At 37.4% G+C, this 21,154-nt stretch overlaps 2 protein-coding genes across 3 annotated transcripts; one reads left to right on the plus strand and one right to left on the minus strand.

The window, feature by feature from the left end:
* The first annotated feature begins 1,163 nt into the window (after positions 1 to 1,163).
* On the plus strand, positions 1,164 to 7,445 carry LOC122980881 (cytochrome b5). 2 transcript variants are annotated; one of them, XM_044349305.1, is made up of 5 exons: positions 1,164 to 1,657; positions 3,734 to 3,862; positions 5,111 to 5,137; positions 5,284 to 5,315; positions 5,783 to 7,445. In XM_044349305.1, the coding sequence occupies exons 1-5, from the start codon at positions 1,457 to 1,459 to the stop codon at positions 5,874 to 5,876; spliced, it is 483 nt and encodes a 160-aa protein (XP_044205240.1). In that variant the 5' UTR covers positions 1,164 to 1,456; the 3' UTR covers positions 5,877 to 7,445. The 2 variants fall into 2 exon arrangements, with proteins under 2 accessions (XP_044205240.1, XP_044205248.1); XM_044349313.1 differs by having other exon boundaries at positions 1,165 to 1,657; positions 5,786 to 7,445.
* Positions 7,446 to 12,311: 4,866 nt separating this feature from the next.
* Positions 12,312 to 16,253, minus strand: zgc:162592 (uncharacterized protein LOC561993 homolog). The gene is made up of 2 exons (XM_044360730.1): positions 15,260 to 16,253; positions 12,312 to 13,943 (listed from the first exon to the last, which is right to left on the minus strand). The coding sequence occupies exons 1-2, from the start codon at positions 16,059 to 16,061 to the stop codon at positions 13,648 to 13,650; spliced, it is 1,098 nt and encodes a 365-aa protein (XP_044216665.1). The 5' UTR covers positions 16,062 to 16,253; the 3' UTR covers positions 12,312 to 13,647.
* Between the last annotated feature and the right edge of the window lie 4,901 nt (positions 16,254 to 21,154).

Here is a 21,154-nt window from a genome sequence, read left to right on the forward strand (position 1 = left end):
CTTTGACACAGTAGTTCATATGGGAGGTTATATTAGGGCAAACTACATTCAGACTTTAGCACGGTGTACAAAGGTATTCAAGCACTTTCTTAAGATAGGGCGGGGTAAGGGACACGATTTGAACTTTATACAGGCAACAAATACTCCTAAGTATCTTAAGTGTCGCTGTTTTGGGCTGCAGTGCATTAAATCTAGACTTTACATGCCAATGTTGATCCATTTGCATACTTATCTACCACTATCATCTTGTGGTTGCTACACTGACTTATCAGTCACATACATATGCTTTACTGGCCCCCTACCAGCACAAAAAATAGTACATCAGTACTTCTATCAATTACATCAGAAAAGGACACCACTGCAAGTTACTCCCGCATGTAAAAACATAAAATCAGTTTAGTACAGTACTTATATTCAATATACATTAAAATTTGATGCTTTACAACAGTCCAATTCAATTCCCAAAAACTAAGAAAAGGTGACTATCACTGTAGGTAACACAATATCCATGGTACCTACAAATTATACATATTTATTTAGTTTAAAATACAAAATGTGTAATATACTGTACACAACTACCTATTTATATATAAAGTAAGATGTCTTTTTTTCTTACCATTTAATATTTATCTCATCACTCCTTGCACTATTTTTTGTGCTATTTGTATCCCATTTACAGTTCACAGAAATGGTTTCACCTATATATAGTCATTCCTTGTGTATATTTCTGAAGATTGTTGTGTTAATATTCTGTGTAAGTACATTGAGAGCCACTAAACCAGAGTCAAATTCCTTATCCAAACATATGTGGCCCATAAAGATGATTCTGATAACTTACACAACCTCTATGAATTATTAATTACTGAAGAAACCGAAGTTAATATTCCTAAGTAACATGTGAAGAGACATAAATGTATGCTCTTTATTTTTCTAGGTTTTCACAAATGAATCTCAGGTCTGCAGTGGAAACGGGAAAAATTATCCTCAATACTTAAAAAATATCCCCATACAAAAAAATGTTACATAGGCTCACGCAAAGGTTGTTATAAAAACACGTATGCGCAATGACGGCGCACAGTTGAAACCTTTGCAATTTTCAGTCTCATGATCATCAAGTGGTCGATTTTGATTGGTTACCACCTCGAAAGTCGCGATTTCATTGGTCAGTTGTAGTGTTTGCGTTAGACGGTAAAGTAACACGCATGTCATTGGTCTGTTTCTCATGTCTGCTGATGTGCCGGGTTGGGGGGTTGTCTTGTAAGCCAAAATTGTTTAGCATTTTTGTTGTAATACTGGTTTTTATGTTATCTTCTTTCTACGAGCACTAATAGTGTTGTTCAAACAGGACGCAAACTGATCTAGTCGTGGCTAACTAGCGTTACATCCATATCTGGCTAACAGAAGCTAACGCTGGCTAGCTGATCAGTCGATATAGTTTATTCGCATTAACGTTAAAATGGGTGAAGAAATTAACGACAACCTCATCGACACAGACTGTAGACCTGCCAATGACACCAATGTTGAGGAAAACGGCGAAACAGTAGAAGGAGGTGTAAAATATTACACATTAGAAGAAATAAGAGTACATAATATGAGCAGTGACACATGGCTCATCATCCACGATAAAGTATACGACATCACAGGTTTCCTTGAAGAGGTAAGACACACTTTTTGTCAGGTAGTAGCGGCAACTTTTGGATAATGTTGTCATAATTTTTAAGTTTTTGCTTTAAGCATCTGGTTACCTCCCTTTGGCTAAATCTACTTCCTGGAATTACAAAAGGGGTTGTTAGCAGCGTGTGTGGACGTGTAACCTTTACTGACTGGCTATTAACGAGCAGCGAGTCTATCCGGTGTTCCGGTTTAACGGGCGACCGTGTTAGCTGGTGACTTAAAGCCGAATTCGTCCGTGGTTGCTCCTAGTGACGGCAGACGTTGATAACGCGAATAGAAAACGTAGGTGTCCTCGTAAAAGCCTTATGTAAATTAAATGGTGTCGCCAACAAGAAGCATTAACATTTTTTTTCACTTATTTCACTTAAATGAATCCTTTTAAATGTTATCTTGTTTGAGAGGAAACGCAAAATCTCTTTGCAGTATCCCACACTGATGGGTTACAAGATAATCAGACAGTAGGCTGGTCAAACCGGATAATCACACTGTCTGTACACAATATCGAGCCACACACTGTTGTGTTGTGTGTATACAATGTAAACCCCAAGATAAGCTAATTGTTACAGCTGCAGTTCCAATTTATAGACTACGTTTCGTTTCCAGCATCATAAGAAACGTTACGAGAGGCGAATGCTTCTTGTTGAACACAATTTAACTTACGTAAATGGCTAGCGTATATAATAAACACAGATGAGTATTGATTGAAGTAAGATTGATGAGGCGTTCTGTTCGTGTTTTCAATGGCAGCCGTCACTACGTCAACCACGGAAGCATTCGGCTGAAAGTCGCCAGTTAACACGGTCACTCGTTAAACTGAAACACCTGCGTTCAAAGTCTGCCAGTATTTCAAGTTAACTCGGGGTCAAACCGTAGACTGTATGGTTCAGGCAAGGTTACGTCAAGCGATACTTAGCTAACGTTCCTCGGTGCAAACTACAGTAGCATAGCTGTGAAAACTAGAAATAGTAGCCAGCTGTCAGTTGTCCAGTTAGCTGTTAAACTAACCAGAACTAGCGTTTAGTTGAGTAGGTACTCACCATTTTCATAACGTTATACATGCACCAATATAACTGGGTAATATTAGCTTTAAAGGACAGGTTCATAATGCTTTAAGTCTGTCTGAAAACAACAGTCAGGTGCCCATATGAACACTTAAAGAGGTTTTCCTCGCTGTAATCATTCCCCCTGTTCATAGTGACTATTAAAAGGTCCCCTTCAAATGCACTTTAAATGTAAATGATGGGGGCCAAAATCCACAGTGTGTCCACACAGTCACTTTGCACAAAAAATCATTTAAAAGTCTATGTGAGGCTTCAGCAGTCTGAGTTAGTCATATCAAGTGGATATCTGCCACATTTACAGTCTTTTTAGCAGCAAATTCCCTCTTTGTGTTTCCTCGGACCTGTTGAGCTGCGATGGAAGTATAGTAACAAAAAGAGGGACTTTGGCACTAAAAAGATTGTAATGTTGAAAGATAGCTACTTGATTGATAAGCTTCATATTAGTGTCAGATAAATGTTTAAATACATTTTTGCACAGAAGGAGGCTTGTGGATTTTGGCCCACATCTTTCGCATTGTAAGTGCATTATGAGGGTATCTTCTAATGGCCAGTATGAACAGGAGGAATGATTATAGCAAGAAAAACCTATTTCAACATTAATTTGAGCACCTGGCTGTTATTTAAAGACAGACTTGAAAAATTGTGAACCCGTCCTTATCCAGGAACATTGTCAATCGACATTACTTGTAGCAATTTCCAGTTATTTAGGCTAATTGTGAAAATTGTATTTTGGTGAATCTGTTCCAGAGGAGTTGCTGTGAACCACACGTTCACAGCATTTTAATGCTGTAGCTGTTGTAGTGGATAAAAAACCTGCAATATTTCCCTCTCAAATGTAGTGGCATAGGAGTGTGAAGTAGCATAAAATGGAAATACAGGGAGAGGGGTGGGATGTCACTTGCAATGGGTGGGGCAATGTACTTTAAGTTACATAATGAGTATGATGTAAATCAGGAAATTAGCTCAACACTATGTGTTAACCCATTCTATGATTTCAGCATCCAGGAGGTGAGGAGGTTTTGCTGGAGCAGGGGGGTACAGATGCAACAGAGAGCTTTGAGGATGTGGGTCATTCCACAGATGCCAGGGAGATGCTCGAGCAGTACTTCATTGGGGAGCTTCACATGGTAAGATCTCTGTTAGCTCTGAAAGGCCTGGTTTCCCACCTGTTGTATTTTGAGATAATGTCCATTTCACTTTGTCAAATACAGAAGTTTAACGTCTAAAAAATCATTATCATTGCTTAAATCTAATGTAATCAAGCAGTGTAATTTATTGGTGTCATCAGATTGCTTTGAGAATAAAGTAGCTATTTGTCACATAAAAAGGTGCCTGGAATCACAAGATGGTGTAATAATTTGGGTTTTGCATGCTTATTAGCAAATTGAGGGAGATGTCATGATTCAAATGGAAATTGGTTTGTGACGTCGTTTAGACAAGGTTGTCATGTGAGCAATAGTTCTGTCTAGTGAGAAAGCATCAAATTATGCCAAGCATAGAACTCTAAAGTTGTTTTTTTATGTCTCTCCCATGTTACTTTCAGCCTAGCCGCTGGTTTTCATCCATGCATTGTTAAGAAATAATATGGAAATATCATCCAACTAAACTGGGCAAAATTGGAAATTACAATGGGAGATCTTGCCAGTAGGACAGCAGGCACTACAAATCTAGTCTGCATGGAAGAGTGGCTGGAAAAGACCATGTCCTGGGGGACAAAGAGCATGACTATATGCCAGAAGTCTCAAAACAGGCATGTGATAGAATGGGAGCATCAGGCAATAAATTCTGCTGAGTGATAAAACACACTTGATCTTTTCCACCCAACATTATAATGTTATGACTGAGCTCATCAGCCAATTTACAGAGCACCCTTAAGAAGTAGTTATAATAGCAGGTAGTGATGGAACAGTAATCAACATATATATATCATGGTAAAAAAAAAAAATACAAAAGGTTATGGTATAGTTAGAATTTTTATCACTGTTGATGTGGCGTTAAGTGACAGCAAATACAAAGGCAACCCTCTGACAACACTCAAAAAACAGTGACAGAAAATGAGACAGTTTTCTATGTATCAGCTTTTTGTGCTGTTTAAGATTCAGTTTTTTCTGAATTATTATATCTGACTGAAATTGAAGCATCACACTTGTGACAGTGATGGTACTATCAACAGGATTATTGGTTGGCATATGTGCAAGCTCCAAGGTTTTCTGTTACAGGTGCTCATGTGAAGTGACATTATGTAGGTCAACATTCACAAATATTAAGAGGATAATTCATATCATTACATCTGGAGTTTTGAGCATGTGTGTGAATGTTAATTTGTCAACCATCACATCAAAATAGTAATACTGATGTATTTATTTTCTTTGTAGGATGACAGAAAAAAGGAACCGGCAAAGGTAAGCTCCACCGTCTGTTCATCTAACCAAAACTGTAATAGAAAAGTCGCTGGAACAGAATTTACAAAAAAGATGCAAAGGTTTTGGGTTGTAGTTACTGTGTCTCTTTTTAATACGTTTTCCTTTTTCCCCATTTTCTGCTACAGGACGCAAATGCCACAAATTCAGGAGAGTCCAGGTCAGTCATCATGATGTACAATACATCCTCTGTCTTTCTCACAATTATTTTATTTTCTGTACAGAAAATACAGATTTTTTTTTTTTTCAATCAAACAGGTCATACATCAGTCTTCATGTATTTTTTTGTGCTCATGCACAAAAACATTAAGTTTCTTGCTGCAAGAGAACATTGATCATTGTAGTTTGCATTAAATAAAGTTCTCTTGTTGCATGGACGACTCAGAAAATACTTCTGGGAATAGAAAGTAAACAGAATATAGAGAGAAAGAGCAAGTGAGCTGCTTTATATGTATGAGTCCTTGTAAGTATGTGCGCTGTTCAACTCAAGTGTTTTAGCTACATAAAGGTATTTTTAAAGTTATATTTTTATAGATTTTGGCATTTTAGGATTTTGATTTTCACAAGCCACTAGCATAAGTTGTTCATATCATTATCATTACTCAAAAAGTGTTTTCTGTTTTCCAGCAGCTCCTGGACCACGTGGTTGATACCTGCTATCGCTGCAACTGTCATTGGTATCGTGTATCGCTACTATATGTTTGAACACAAGTCCTCTTGAGTGCTGACATTCTGTTTTCATCTCATTCTTTTCATCTGGAGGCCTTGAAATGTTTGACCAAAACCTCCTCACACTGAACGCACACAGTTACTGTTGGGAGTGTCTGCATCCTTTGCAACAAGAAAAGGAGGGGAGCAGTTTGATAAAGTACTTTTGTCCTTTGTCCATCGACATGCATTGAGAGCACCTAATAGGCAGTTGGGCAGAGACTTTATTAAATTGTCTGCCTTCAGTTTCTTTGTATTTCATTGTCACTATGCCTGTTTTCATAATTGTAAAATGTTGTCTTTAACTTACATATTCATATGCATTTGACCCAGTTTGGTCTTTATATGTTAATTAGCCAATCGCCCACTCAGAAAAAACTTTTTTTGTTTACTGCCTGGTTTATCAACAACCATTTGTACACAGACAAAATGGAAACACTGAAGGAGAGTGGGAGTATTTTTTTTTTTTTTTTTTACAAGACGCTGCAAGGGTTTCAATACATAGATACATAGTTTTTATTTTCTTAGAAATGCTACTGCTACCTAAGTCAGTTTGACTTATGAATTTATTCCATTCACTCCTTACTGCACAGTTCTGGTGTTCAGCTCTGCTTGATTGCATTCATCACTTGGTTTTAAACACATAACCTTTCTAATCATGCAAATGTGTCTGTTTCTTTTGAAATTGGTGGTAAATTATATTGTCATTAATTAATTAAGGTATAGAATGTGTTATGATTTGTCCCCTTGTTTTCTACAGTTCTGCTGCCAGGAATTTCTGTAAATGTTAAAAATACCTGATTAACAGATGTATATAAATTAATGTAGTATGTAATAAAACAATATTTTATAACTCAGATATGATGGCTGAAAAGGAATAACTTGAGTGAATCCCCTTGACAGAAGAGAACTATTTGTTATTTGATTGTTCTGTTTTAAAATGTTTTGTCATTTGTTATTTAACTGATGCTTTTTCACAACTTTCTTTCATTGTGGTTTAGCTTCACTTTTCGTTTTGGGTTATTGGTATTGTCAGCTGTCACTGAAGGGTTTGAGATGTTTTGAATGAAGTCCAGTTTGTGTTTCTTGATTGGCCGCTGTTGGCAAACTGGTTGACTTGGCAGTTGTCATTAGAGCCATAGATGCAAGTCTTTGAATCTGCAATTGGTAACTACATATTTAATGCAATGTATTTTAGTTGTCTTTGATTTCATTAGGTTGCTTTTCAGATCTTGGTACTCATAAATATGATTTGGTTCAGTTCAGTTTTGCATTGCAAAATCACTGTCCATTGAATATTCTGAAATAGACATTGCCATTATTTTTATTTCATATTACTATTGGAAAAAGCATTTTCCAACTACAAAGACCATAATAATTTGAAATCCATTAACAGTCTGTTAACACAAAAGACTTCATTGTTTAGGAATATAACTTGCTGCTATTTTTACATGTGACCATGATATTATTTGCGGATTTGCAGAAAATTTACTAGATCAACTTTAAATTGCCATTTATTTGCATTCAACCGCCATTTCATGTCATTAAAAGCCTCTTTGAATAAAATGAATCTTTAAAACAGCATCAGTGGCCTTGATGTAGTTTGTAAATAATTTAAGACATTACAGTATTTAGAGTATGGGGTGAAGATTTTCGCTAGTTTTAGTTTGCAACCATTTAATTATTAATGTAAGACAAATACAACAAAACATTCAAACAGATACAGTCACAAGTGCTCTGTGAATGACCTGTAAATGAGTCGAGTCACCACTGAATATGACTGCATGTAGGAAGACTTTTATGCGAGGCTGAGGGAGGCATTGCATCCAGTTCAGTTTATAGACTGCATTCATTACAGTCAAGGCCCCAAAACATCCCTAATTGGAGTGTCTGAATGAAACAATTATGAAAGGCTTTTAAAAATGAATTAAAAGGTAAATATTTCCTCCTCTATTGTTAGATCAAAAGACATCAATGATCCTGCCAATTGTTAATGTGTGTTACTTATACATTTGCTTTTGAAGTGGATATAGTGAAATACCCATTCATGCTGTAGTCTCTTGCAAGGAGTGAACGCATGCTTGCTGGTGCAGAGTTTAAAACTAGTTTATTTTCTGATTCATAGACTTGTTAGATATGGTAGAATGATGAAGCACAAAGTTTACATGATCACAAAGGAGGGACACCAGCCTGGTGCCTACAAATGACAATCTAGGCTACCAAACTGATTTTACCCAGAGACAGACAGACAGTATCTGAAAATCAGCTTCTGAACTGAGCAGGAGGCTCTTAGACGCCAAAATGATGACCTTAATCATTGTTGAGGGACATCGATTGCTAGGTTAGAAATGACAGGTTGATGCTGGGAACAAGAAATAAGCTCAAACACAAGTACAGAGTAGTCGGGGAAACGAATGCAGGTTGAGCAATCTGGATTTCAATTTCATCTAACACCTTTGATGGAAGCAGCTCCACTCACACTCATCACTTTGTCATCCGGTGAGGTGGCTCTGGTGAATAAATCTGTCAGCCTTGTGTCCTCTTTGGTCACTATTGTTGGTTTAGCACATCATTGTTTTAACATATTCCCCCAGGCTGCTGTATAAATACTGTCTAAGACAATTACAAGCGGAAAGGCAAATTCTTTCTCCTTTTCTTTTACATATTTATGAACTCAATAACTGACAGCATGTTGTGACACTACTGTGCTAATTTGAAGAGAATACATGAAAAATAGAACAGCTGGGTTCAGTTTCACCCTGTGGTCCTTTTGGCTACAGTAGCTTAGAGGGGTGTTCATTCATACTTTGTTGACTGGAAGCCATGAGCTCCTTTTAAAAATAAACAGCATTAAAATCCTGACGTGTTACACCGTATCATCAATGCAGTGGTTGGCAGCAAATAATTAATAGTGAGAGTCCACTTAATGCTTTACAGGTGAGAGGCATAAAGAAATGAGTGCATAATCTTAATAATCTTGTGAAAAATGTATTAATTTTGCCAGTGTGAATTAATGTGAAAATCACATAATGTAGCTGATGATGTGGTTTTGCACTCATATGCTGATTTGTGTTTCTTAGGTAACTATTTTATAGTGCAATACCAGCACACAGTGAATAGTACTTGAGTCCTGAATATGCTTGCTCCCCTCAGCTACTTTCCTGTGGAGAGAAGCAGGAAGCAGTGATTGAAATTAAAGCCTTTCAATCTGCAGCATCCATAAGAGCCCTCACAGCGCAGAGTGCCCATGACCAGCAAACCACAAAAAGCCCAAATCAACACCCATTGATTCATTCTATTTAATCAGATGGGGCATATCAAGAACTGGATGGCCCCTCAATGGTTTTGTATTTACTTAATTGATGAATTGGTTAAAAAACAAAGCATGTTACTGAACAATATACCTTTTGATTTTTGGTTTCATAAACACATTAACATCAACCAACAAGTGATAGAGAGACACTCTGATGATGAAAAACACATGCTCAACAATAACAAGTGTAAAATATCAGTCTCAATTGTGACCTTTAGATTAAAACACCAACAAATTTCAACCAGTTTGTTCTATTTTGCAGCACCTCAGAAACAGAAAGTATTATAAAGCTATGTTTAAATGCTCTGCCATGCTCAGTATAAACACAAGGTGGCACTACAGCCTCAAGATGTTAATATGTTTATTGTTTCATTTAGCAATCTACCACAAACAGTGAAATATATATATATATATATATATATATAAAGATGGCTAATCTGACTTATGCACCCACACTAATACATTCATCACACAATTTAGCAGTGTTTATCTCCAGGTTTCCATGTGCACGGAAGAGCGGAAAACACGATAAAAACAACGCCGTCACACATGGTGGGAAAGACATTATGCAATGATGAAAAAACAACAACCTTCAACATTGTTTCTGCGATAGTGTGATACTGATAAAGACTGTGTGCAATGAGATGGTTGACTGTAATATCCAGAGACAATATACTGACTAAACTGATACGGGGCTTGTTTCTGTTTTTCCACTCTTGCTTGTGTCTGAAACTGCTTTGCACTAGTTTAGAAGTATTTACATTTGGAGCTTTTTAACTGTGGTGTCTCCAATTTTCTGTACAGTAAACCAAAGTAAGAAATGTTTCTGAAATTTGTTAGATCTCAGCTGTAGATATTTTTTCAGTTTTTCATCCAAGGAGTATTAAAACCACTGACCATTTTATATCCATGTCAGCAATAATGACCAAAGTAGACAGTATGACGAGCCCTTATGAGACAGCATATTGTATCTGTGGGAGTATAGGAAACCCTCAGATAAACATCACTCCCCATGACTGAATGGGCCTGTCATTTCTATCAGCAGTCATCCTCAAGGAGAACTGAGGCTGCTAATGCACAACACTCTAGTGTCCTGGGAGACTGGCTCGGCAAAAATCTCCAACGGCTAGAAAAAACACTTATGGATGCTGCAGAATTAAACATGATCTCTGAAAGTGGTTTGAGCTATTTGAAATGGTCAAGTATTCATAGTATACTACATATTACCGTGATTTGTTTTGCCATGGGGCAATATTAAGATCAAATTCCACATTTGTACGCAGGAACACTTTGGTAGCAGAGATGCATCTCCAAACAGAGAACCAGTGTCAAATGTTCTGTCTGCAGAGGGAATCCCGAGAGGATCTTGCAGCTTTGACAACTGCCTAAAAGGTTCAATAAAACACTCACCGCTCACAATAAGAACATTCCCAACTACCCATCTCCTCTGAAGGACTTAGACATTAAAGGATTAAATTCAGCTGTTTTCCCTCAACTAATACATTTTTTCCTCCCTGCCGAGTCACTTAAACTGAATCCTTGCATCACACCACATCAATGAGGTAATAAATAAAAATATATCATATTAAATGCAAAGAGTGCCACATTGAAACAATAAAAAGTGTAGCTGTCAAATCCATTTCTACCTGAATACATTATACCTGCCTCATATCAACATTTCATTACTAATTTGCAAACAATTTAATACTATTTACATGTACTAAGGAAGTGCATCTGCTATATTTACTTCCTTTCTATCCTCATTCTTTGCATTCTTTCTTGTAGTTCCTTCACAAACAAGTTGATGGCCTAAATATACTGAATGTATATATAAACCTGTTGTTGTGTTGTTGTTCTCTTGCCAGGAACAACACCAGACACACAATCAATCAAATCTTTACCCGTTGAATATGCAGAAGCCAGAGCATTATGCTCTCATCTCCTGACTGTATTCAGTAATGTTCTTTAACCCCATACCCCTCGACTCAACCTGTTATCTAACATGGAACTGGTAGGTAGTAATTAGCATAATCCAACTCTAATGATTATTCATCAGACATTTTATTAGATGAAAATTTTAGAGAAACTAAACACAGAGAACAAATATTACCAAAATTCAATGACGTGTCAAATGTTTGTGCATAAATTAACTCACTGTAGTTATACTTCCAGCCATCTATTGTTTAATTACATGATAAGATATGTAACTGCTAACAGAGATATCTTTTACATTAAATAGTCACACTATACTATATTTATCCTCAGTGATCCTCAAGCTCCTGGAACATTCATCAATAAGTTAAACAATACATAGCCTACCTCCTTTGAGACTTTCATTACATATATCAAAATAGTCTTACAGAATTAACACCGCTGACATTGTAACCCTAAACCAACAACAAACTTCTAATTTAATTTTATGGTCATCTAATATAAGAAATGAATGCTGTTTTAATGCTGTATACTGTTCTAAGATAGTAGCAATTATAAACCCCTGAATTAAATTTTTGCACACTGGGTATAAGGAAACACTGCAAGCATGAAATGCTCACAATTTTGACCTCCACTTCCTGCAATAAAAACAAAATAATTGTTGGTAGGCCATGCTCACGTAGTACTGAGGAGGTCATAAAAATATTGAAATATGGCATTAGCTTACTGCATCTACAAAAAATTACTGTCCCAGTGATTTATAAGTATCTAGGGGAAGCTGCTCATAGTTTCTCACGGAGGAAAAAGAAGAAGATTATCAGCAGAAAATTGCAAGCAGAGGCGAGAGTAAGCAGCAAAGTGTCAGCAGTGTCAAGGCACCTAGTATTATAGTGGAAGTTTCTGCAGTTCTACCAAACACCTAGCTTCAGGTTTGGGAGATACATCCACAGCATACTAAAGCAGTAAATGTTCACAGGAATAAAACCATGCTGTATTTTGTCAGACAGGGCAGAGCAGCTCATGCAGAGTGCTGAACAGCATGACAAGACTCAGGTGTTGTAAGTTACACTGTTCTTTCCAGTCCTTTGACGAGACTGTTTTGTTATTTAGTGCACTGCACAAAGAGCAGACAGTAATTAACACTTTACAATTTTCAATTAATTTCAGATTTGTTCCTTTTTTTATTTAAAATAAAAGACACAATTCAAAAGGCACAATGCTTTATTTCATAGATAATTCATAAACCAATACATTATCAAGTTATTTCTTAATTCTTTATAATATTAGGATTTTAGAAACATAACAAAATTAATTTATACAAAAGGTCATATTGAAGTCATTTCCCTCACATGATTTAGTGAAAGACATTTTCTGATGTCTACAACTTTGTGGAGAGGGTCACCACTGCTAATGCCCAAAATGAATCATGGTGACACTACACAGCATTCTGAAAACTAAAATAAGTTGCATAAAATGGTTCTAAATGTCATTTTTTGTTGAATGTTTTGGGAGGATTACCAAGATTAAATCTAAATCAACCTTCATGACAGTAAACTCTATTCAGACAAGATGACATGGTCATTGCCAAGTTGAAGCCCTGCTGTAGTAGAATATACTGAGGGGGTACATCATGGGATTAATAGCTCAAAGTAAACAACCACAGCCTCAGAAGTTACCCAAGTTATCTCTTGCCAGCACAAATGTGGTGACCTTTCTACAGTGTGGCTGCTTAATTACTTTTCTCCTTGCATACACTGAAATGCTGTGACTTAAAGGTTAACTTCTCCCAGCTGTTATATGCCAAGGTCTCCGACTCACAGTTTAAATTGAGGAAAAGGTAGACATGCTCAATCCCTCAAAGTAATCAAATAGTGATGCTGGTTCATGAAATGTATTGTGAATAGAAGTCTAAATACCAGTTTCTTGTGATGAACTAATCGACTAGTATTGAATGTTTGAAGTGAAATATGTTGACTTAAGCAACAAATCCACACATGCAGAATCTGACAATGTTAAAATACTCATTTTATAGCTGTACAGAAAGTGATGGTGGATATTTCTGGGGCATGAACTAGGTTGAAGGCTAACTATAAAACAACTAAAAAGTGATTTAAGAGGTAAAGTCTGCATCACATCTTGGCAACAGATGTGTGTGTGGGTAAAACAAAAAAAAAATCCAAATAAGTTATAAACTGAGCTTGTGTTCCAGTCAACAGAACACAATTTTTAGATTGAAAATTGATTTTAAAAAAAAACAAAGAAAAAAAACATATACAACAATCAAAATAACTCAAATAATAATGAAGTAGAGTGCACAGTGGACATCTCAAGTTTTTTCATAGCTGTCATAGCCTGTCTTAGTATCAAACCATTTGCATTGCAACTCAGTGACCCATTACTCTAGTTCTCACACTTAATGCCTTTCTATGGATACGCCAATGACTTGGCCTCAGTTGACCAGCCCAGTCACACAAAGCAAGACAATACAGAGGTCCTTGACCATGTCCTCTAACATGCCAGTGGCGCAGGTGAAGAAGTCCTAAGCCAAACTCAGCAGGGTGCAGGTAGAGGACACACTGGAGGACCGCTCATGGACACTGTTGTTATTATCCAGAATTCCTGACACAAACTGTGTATTTGAAGTAGTGCAGCACCCAAGGGTTTTGGCCAGTTCGGGGCAGAGGGCCAGAGCCAGCCTCTGGAGGATGAGGTGGAATTTCCTGCGGAAGCTTCTGTTGATCCAGAAGTAGAAGATGCAGTTGAGGAAACCATTGGAGGTTGGCAGCCATACCACCACAAATTCAATCCACTCTGGTACACTGCTACCTGAGAGTGCTGTGGGTCAGAAAATATGTAAATGAGTATGTAATATTTCAACATTTTATTGTGAGTCATTCCCTTGACAGCAGTGATATGAAGTCATTAACTTAACATGTAGATATAAAAGTACAAATTAAGAGATGACTACGTTGCAGTGATGCTCACTATCATTTGGACATTAGCTCACTTTGAAGTTTAAGTTAATACTTTCAGCTTCATTTTGCAGGGATTTTCATCCATATCAGATGAATTACAGCCCTTTTTGGAAAAAGATTTCCAATTCTAAAAATATTCAGCTGTGACTCCACTTGATTACTCCAAGACAGCACATGGTGGGGGTAAATGAGAAAAAGTCAAAAAAGGTCTGACTCATAAAACTGGCCATGAATCAGTATATTCATGCCCAGAATTACATAAATAACTTTGACAGCCATTTCTCTCAGTACAATCCCTGTCGAAATTGATGGATGGATTTATAAAGGGGGAAATAGCCATTAAAGTTACATTCTTTAAGAGCAAATGGGTCCTAAACATAGGAGTGTTTAGGACCCATTTGAAGGCAGAAATTCTAGTCAAGCATACAAAACACAATATCAAGAAAGCATTGTTTGAACTTTGACGTACTTTTTGTATGACCCAACACAATTTAAAGCTGTACAATAACAATATGACACTTCCCATGTATAGTCCTTGTCCAAAAAAACTACTACACTACACCAACTTACACTACACAAGGAACCTAGCCATACAAAATGTGTTGCAAGAGCAGTTTTTATATATTTCACAACAGTTATAGTGGACCTAAGGAAAACTAGCAACCACATTGTAGAAGCTAATGGAGATCCAAATAAATAAATCTATTTATAGTGATTGATATACTCTATATCACCAGGATGCAGTGGCTACCTCATTAAGCTCCTTAACAAAAGAGAAATGTCCAGAGTGGTTTTCCCTCTTGAAGGAATAATGTTTCCTGTGACTTCTATATTTAGTTTTGCATCTGTAGGTATTTTCCACTCGTTGAAAGTTGAACAATTTTGTTTTGATTTTATTAGAAGCCAAGTTTAACTATTTGTCTAAATGTATAGAGAGATGAGCCAAAATATGGTAAATGTGCAGATTGGAGCAAAACTATATGTTCAGGCCAATTTGTACTTGTACCATGATGTGAAAGAGTTGTAAGAAAGTCACAGACATCCATCCATCTTCTATATTATTCTAAGAAATCCCACAAAAGGAGTTTCATCAACAAAATCCTAATGGCGATTTTTTAGTCTTTCTTGCAATGAACCCCCTTTGAAGCTTATTCCCACTGCTTATTTCATGCTTACCATTGTAGATCATAGCTGCCATGCAGGGTGTCCAACAGGTGTAGTAGGCTGCCATCACAGGCACGAGCACTCTGGATGCAACGTTGTGTCTGCGGCGATGCGCACCGCTGTATTTGCGTAGTTTCAGTCTCTGTCTCTTGGCAGCGCACCACACTCTCAGGTTTGCATATGTCATAATGATGGAGCAAGGAAAGAATATAAAACATGTCAAGCTTAGGGTGTATACCGTGTTTGTAGAGTAGGATGGATTGCAGACCAGTGATGCAGTAGAAAAATGAACCTCGATAATGCCATCTGGAAATGGTATTGGCGAAAGTAAACACGGAGGGAAGCACCAGGCGAAGGCAATCAGGAGCAATGTCCTTTTTCGTGTCATCAGAGATGAGTATTTCAGCGGGTAAAACACTGCTATGTACCTCTCCAGGCTTATGGTGGCCAGTGTATACATGCAGGTGGAGTAGACTGTGGCATTGCAAAAGGCCACGACATGACAAAGCACATCTGGCCCTTCACTGTAGTCCTTTACCAGACTCACCCAGAGATTCAAGGGCATGACCAGCAGTCCAAACGCAGTGTCTGCAGCAGTGAGAGAGAGGAGGAAGTACCGAGAGCTTCTTGACCAACCAGCTACGGAGGAAGTAATAACCAGGAGAACTGCAATATTTCCCAAAGTGATCATCACGCCCAAAACGATTATTATGCTTACTTTGACGGACCGATGAGTCAGCTCGAGCACTCTCTGAGAGTCAGCACTTGACAGGTTGGAGTCGTCAGAATTTGACGTGTTGAGTGTTGTAAACATTTTTCCTCAGAGTGGCATTACTGCGACCAAATTATCAAGCACATGCGGCAAAAAAGTAAATGAAAGTCCATTGAAGTGAGCAAAAGTATGAACAAAGATGTGAGGTTACACTAGAAAGCAGCTCTGCAGCTGCTTGTAGCCTTTTACTACAACCTGAACAATCAGCAGCACACCTGAGGCAATTAGTGTCGGGTGGTGTCAGTCACCTCTCTGAAATCCACTGCAGCAGCATCAACAGTTGTTTTTTTTACTGATACCACAATGATTAATTTATAGTTTTAGCTCATTTCTAATCATACATTTATAAATTGTATAATTTATTTGTACAATAGATGTTTCACTTTTTTATTTTATTTCATAAGAACTTTACACAATTATAAGGAAAAGTGGTAAAAGAGAAGAGGACAGGGAAAACAGAATGTAATATTTTTTTAAAAAATCATATAGTAACACAGACTAACTTAAGAAGTCTTCCAAATACATACGCAAATTGCCTTTTAAAAAGTGCATTTAAAAATTATTTTAGGTATTTAAGTGATATTATATTTAACTGAAAAATGGACACTTGGAAAAACCATCTCACAGAAGCCAAAACCTGAATTGAATATGATAAAAGTAGGGCTGGTGTAAAAAAGACCATGAACTGCAGCGTCTCCTTGATAAAGGCAGAAAATGTTAAAGATAAATAAATTAAGCAACAAAGGCTAGTACACTCTTTAATCAGTCCAAAATGTTGAAATACATACATGATTAACTTTATCCACACATGCACAATTTCACTATGTGCTACAAATATAAATTTACTTGCACTTTTATTCATAAAATCAAACTTTGTAAATTCATAAATGCATGTGTGTGAGTGTGTGTTTGAATATGAAATCTCTGTAACAACGGTAGTAACAGTAAGTATGAAAGAATTGGGAGCACTCCTGTCAGAGAGGGGTGGGAACAACAAGTGTGACTGTTTGGTTTAAAGGATAAATTTTGATTTTTTAAAATTATTTGTAAATAGGGTTCTTGTCAACATCCAAGTCGTAATTACGACTGGGAAACTCTGATTTTTCAACAATGCTCCCTGGCTGGAAACAAACCATGGATATTATAGTTATGTGGTATGCACTTTAACCATTAGGCTTTGGGTGCACACCCTAGATTTCAGGTTAAGCTAATATGAAACTTCAACAGTCCAAGTTAAATCAAACCACTAATAACTGAGTTAGACACAGTCCTAGTCTTGGGTTCTGTTTCTGTGACATGCTATTGATGCAATTGTCTGTGGAGATCAAGATTTTTAGATGCAGTAAGAATCCACCAAACCTACAGCCCACAATGAGTTTTTATACATTAGCACACTATATACATAGGAGCTGGGCTAAACTACTTTATGGTATGTAGAAACTGACCTGTGTGTTCTCACTATGGCTTTATTAATACAGTTAGTAAGACAAAGTGTTAGCCCTGCGGGGCTTTCATCGCATTCAGTGGTTCTGTCTCACTAACTGGAGATAATGAAGATACCATGCGAGAGAGGACTGTAGCCTCAATATATTATTAAGGACTAAATGTATCCAATATCTATCATGAATAATTCATATTATAGAAACATTGTAATACAGCTCCTTTCATGTTTTACTATTAACGTTACTATTTTTAAATGGCTGTGTTTGTTGCAAATAAAAATGCCATTCTTGACTGCATTCACAACCACACATTCTATCAAGCTACAAGTTTGCAGTGCAGCCCACCTCGACAGCTTTCATCACAAACAATTCATCTTCACCAAAGAAGGGCCCACAGAAGATGTACACTCTGTCACAGCCTCAGAAGGACATCTCACAACAGATCATGGTCCAATTTCAATGATCATACACCATCAGTGTCAGGCTCCTCTCCACCTCCTATTCCAGTGAGAAGCTTAAGTGTTTTTGTCTGCACTGCTGAGTGGTAGCTGCCAACTGCCCTCTTTCAAAAAAATTGCATGACTCAAGGGCAAAGACAAGGGCAGGGAAGATTGTCACTAACCTTTCTCACTCAAGTAACCATCTGTTTCAGAGGTAGTCTTCTGTGTGACAGTCAGTCCATTAAACAGCATACAGACTTTTTCTGAGCACGGTCACCTACTTCCCTGTATCCACAGGGACGGTAATATCACCTATGATTTATTATATCTCTAGCAGACAATCATACAATCTTACTTGTCTTAGTGTATAAAGGTTTATATAAAGGAAAAGAAGATTTGAACCCTTGACATCACAGTGGATTCATCGAATGAACTCAAGAAATATCCTTCATGCAAATGAATGGGAAACCACAATAAAGAAGAATTTAAATGTGATATTTGTAACGTACAATTCAGGTAATAAAATAATATTTTAACTCCAAACTCATCACCTTTCCAGGCAGCGTCCTAGGGGCTTCAAAGTAATCTATCTCTCCTAAGAATCTGCTGCTAATAATATTAATGTTTAACTAGTAGTATAGCAGCTGCTACTGTGTGCCATGGGAGGAACCTTTCCTATAAAAGGTATGCAGCACACACAGGATGTACTGTAAATATACATGTATATATGGCCTTAAGACACAGCTTTTCTGTTCTGCTACCAAGGGGTGGATCCCCCAGAGGAGAACTGACAGCTATCTGCGTTTGATATATGTGTTTCTTACTGTCCTAATGAGCGGATTTCTCTTGGTGATGTCTAACATAAGGCCTGGAGGAGGGGGTGGACTCAGGCTCTTGGGTTAATATTCTTAGTCCCCTTCCCCCAGTGCACTCCTTCATGTTCGTTCCACAGTCGATTGCATGCTTCTTACCTGATTCTGTCTTGTTTGGAAAGACATGGAAGGATGGACTAAAGTGCAAAGAGTTAGTGGTATCCTATTTTATCACATAAAAGGTGCCAATACCAAATCCATTTATTTCCCTCTTAAAATGTTCCACTCTTGCTTTCCATTAGCAGAAAAATATTCAAGGCTAGTGTTATCTGACAACCTAATTATTCCACTAAATAAACCCACAGCCAATAAAAAGGTCTGTCCGCAAATGTAAAGCCTGTGTCTCAAAAAATTGGGGGGTAAATTTTAAGAGTGAAGAAGTGCACTCTGAGCCATTTTCATCCCCTCTCAGTTCATTCATAAATCCAGCGGCTTTTCAGAGTATTTCTTTGTGGCTAAAGTCTATGAGGTCTTTTTATATGACAGAGAGGGAGTGCTTGTGTGTGTTTCTATGTTGGGTCTACATGTGTGGGTGTGCACACACACAAGCAGTACTTGCCCAACGGTGCATGTGTAAATGTAGTTGATGCCATGCGAACATGAGCGAGATAGAGAGAAGATGGATTTATACACGCTTGCAATTGAATATCCTGTGAGTGGGTGGACTCCTCCATTGGCCACCTACTGCACAGCACTTCCTGATGTGGAGGAAGGTAGCCATTGATTTGATCGGTCTGTGTATGTGGGCTTGTGTGTGTGTGTGTGTGTGTGTGTGTGTGTGTGTGTGTGTGTGTGTCCGAGTGTTTGTGTGGGCTCTAATTCTTCCACAGAGGGTTGATGTATGATGTTTAGGAGAGATAGCATAGCGGGGAGGCTTGATGGGCAATTGTGTGAAAACTTGATGTCTGTCCTGACAGTTTGTCTAACTGATAAGAGCTCTGCCAGCACAGACAAAACCAACCTGGCAGGTTGGAAGTTATTAAAGTGGTGTCTAAGATATATCCTCTTTGTGCCTACACACCAATGTGTACTCCCTGTGGACTCAAATAAGGAAGACCATCTCCCTGCTGTGTGCAGAGATAAGTGCAGAAACTGAATGGAGAACCGACTATATATGTTATCATGCATTGCATATCAACAACAGAAGAAATATAGATTCATCATATTGCTGAAAGTGTGAAAGGCATGTATGAGTTTCCCTTTGTGTTTCATTGCCACTGAACAAATATATACCATAGGTGAGACAGAAGCAACAAGACAACTGTGGGAGTTTATTGATCACAGTTCAGTCAATTAAAACAAGCTTATCTCAAGGCTTTGGAGAGAAATATGCTGTATTCCTAACCACTGTGTGTGGACAGAGAGAGAGAGCAATCTGGTGCTCTATATTACTAAAAAAAAATCCTGGGTAATTTAAGCAGCACATATTGACCCTGTTACACAATGTTTGTATGTCATAGTGCCTCTGCTCCTCTCGGTTTTACAAAAATATCATGCTGAAGCAAGAATTTCAGCCTTGCATAAGAGCTACTCCCCACTCATTTAAAATGGCTGGAAATTGAATATCATTGAAGATCTTTTTGACTTTTAGGGTTTTGAGAGAATCACCGTTGTGCCCAACTAATATGCTTCCCTGTAGTTGATCCTATGCAACTGGCTTCTTATTCTCTCACAAATCTCCTTTAAAAAAGGTTGATGGACTTTGGGAAAAGTAGTAGATTTAAACCAAATGATTGAAAGAGTGAGGTGAAGTTTGTGAATGAGAGTCTGTTGGAGCCCTGTCAACTTTCTATCATAAAACGTAGTAAATATAAATCTGTGACATTCATGCTTTGTCTGTGAGATAATGTGTTTTAATTTAAAACTTGCAAAACTTTACGCAGTCTAACAACCAGAAAAGCTGCATTCATTGATTTGACCTTTAATTTTGTGTGATTGCAACTTACATCACACAGTTCTTTGGTAGCCTTGCCGGTCAGGAGCATAGCAGCCTTATTTTGGAGCCAGTTGCTCCCCAATGACCTTACATTGAATGCAATCTGTCATATCTACATTTCAAGGTATTTCAAGTTCACTATTAGACTGCAAATTTTACTGATAGTGCATCATACTAAAACCTTGGTCAATGTCTATAGCATAGTGTTATGTAGAAGTGACAATACACATGCAGTCTAAACACCACTATGCAGACAGATTGATTTAATCATATCAAAACCTGAAACCTAAACTGGGATTGAAAAGCCACATTATCTATAGAAATCCACACCCGATTTCACTCTATTATTCTTTATTAGGGAAGTACAATCTTATCATTTTGTAGAAGTTAATATGAAAATCGAAATATATTTTAAATACTGCTTGTACAAGTTACTTTCCATTAT

The sequence above is a fragment of the Thunnus albacares genome, chromosome 1 (genome assembly GCF_914725855.1).
Source record: "Thunnus albacares chromosome 1, fThuAlb1.1, whole genome shotgun sequence".
Lineage (NCBI taxonomy): Eukaryota > Metazoa > Chordata > Actinopteri > Scombriformes > Scombridae > Thunnus > Thunnus albacares.

What these genes read in the sequence shown, in the direction of transcription:
- LOC122980881 (XM_044349305.1), top strand. Translation starts at nt 1,457, where the DNA reads ATGGGTGAAGAAATTAACGACAACCTCATCGACACAGACTGTAGACCT. An exon ending in TCACAGGTTTCCTTGAAGAG is followed by an intron (nt 1,658 to 3,733) that starts GTAAGACACACT and finishes CTATGATTTCAG; the next exon opens with CATCCAGGAGGTGAGGAGGT. An exon ending in ACAAATTCAGGAGAGTCCAG is followed by an intron (nt 5,316 to 5,782) that starts GTCAGTCATCAT and finishes TCTGTTTTCCAG; the next exon opens with CAGCTCCTGGACCACGTGGT.
- zgc:162592 (XM_044360730.1), bottom strand. Translation starts at nt 16,061, where the DNA reads ATGTTTACAACACTCAACACGTCAAATTCTGACGACTCCAACCTGTCA. An exon ending in GGCAGCTATGATCTACAATG is followed by an intron (nt 13,944 to 15,259) that starts GTAAGCATGAAA and finishes TCTGACCCACAG; the next exon opens with CACTCTCAGGTAGCAGTGTA.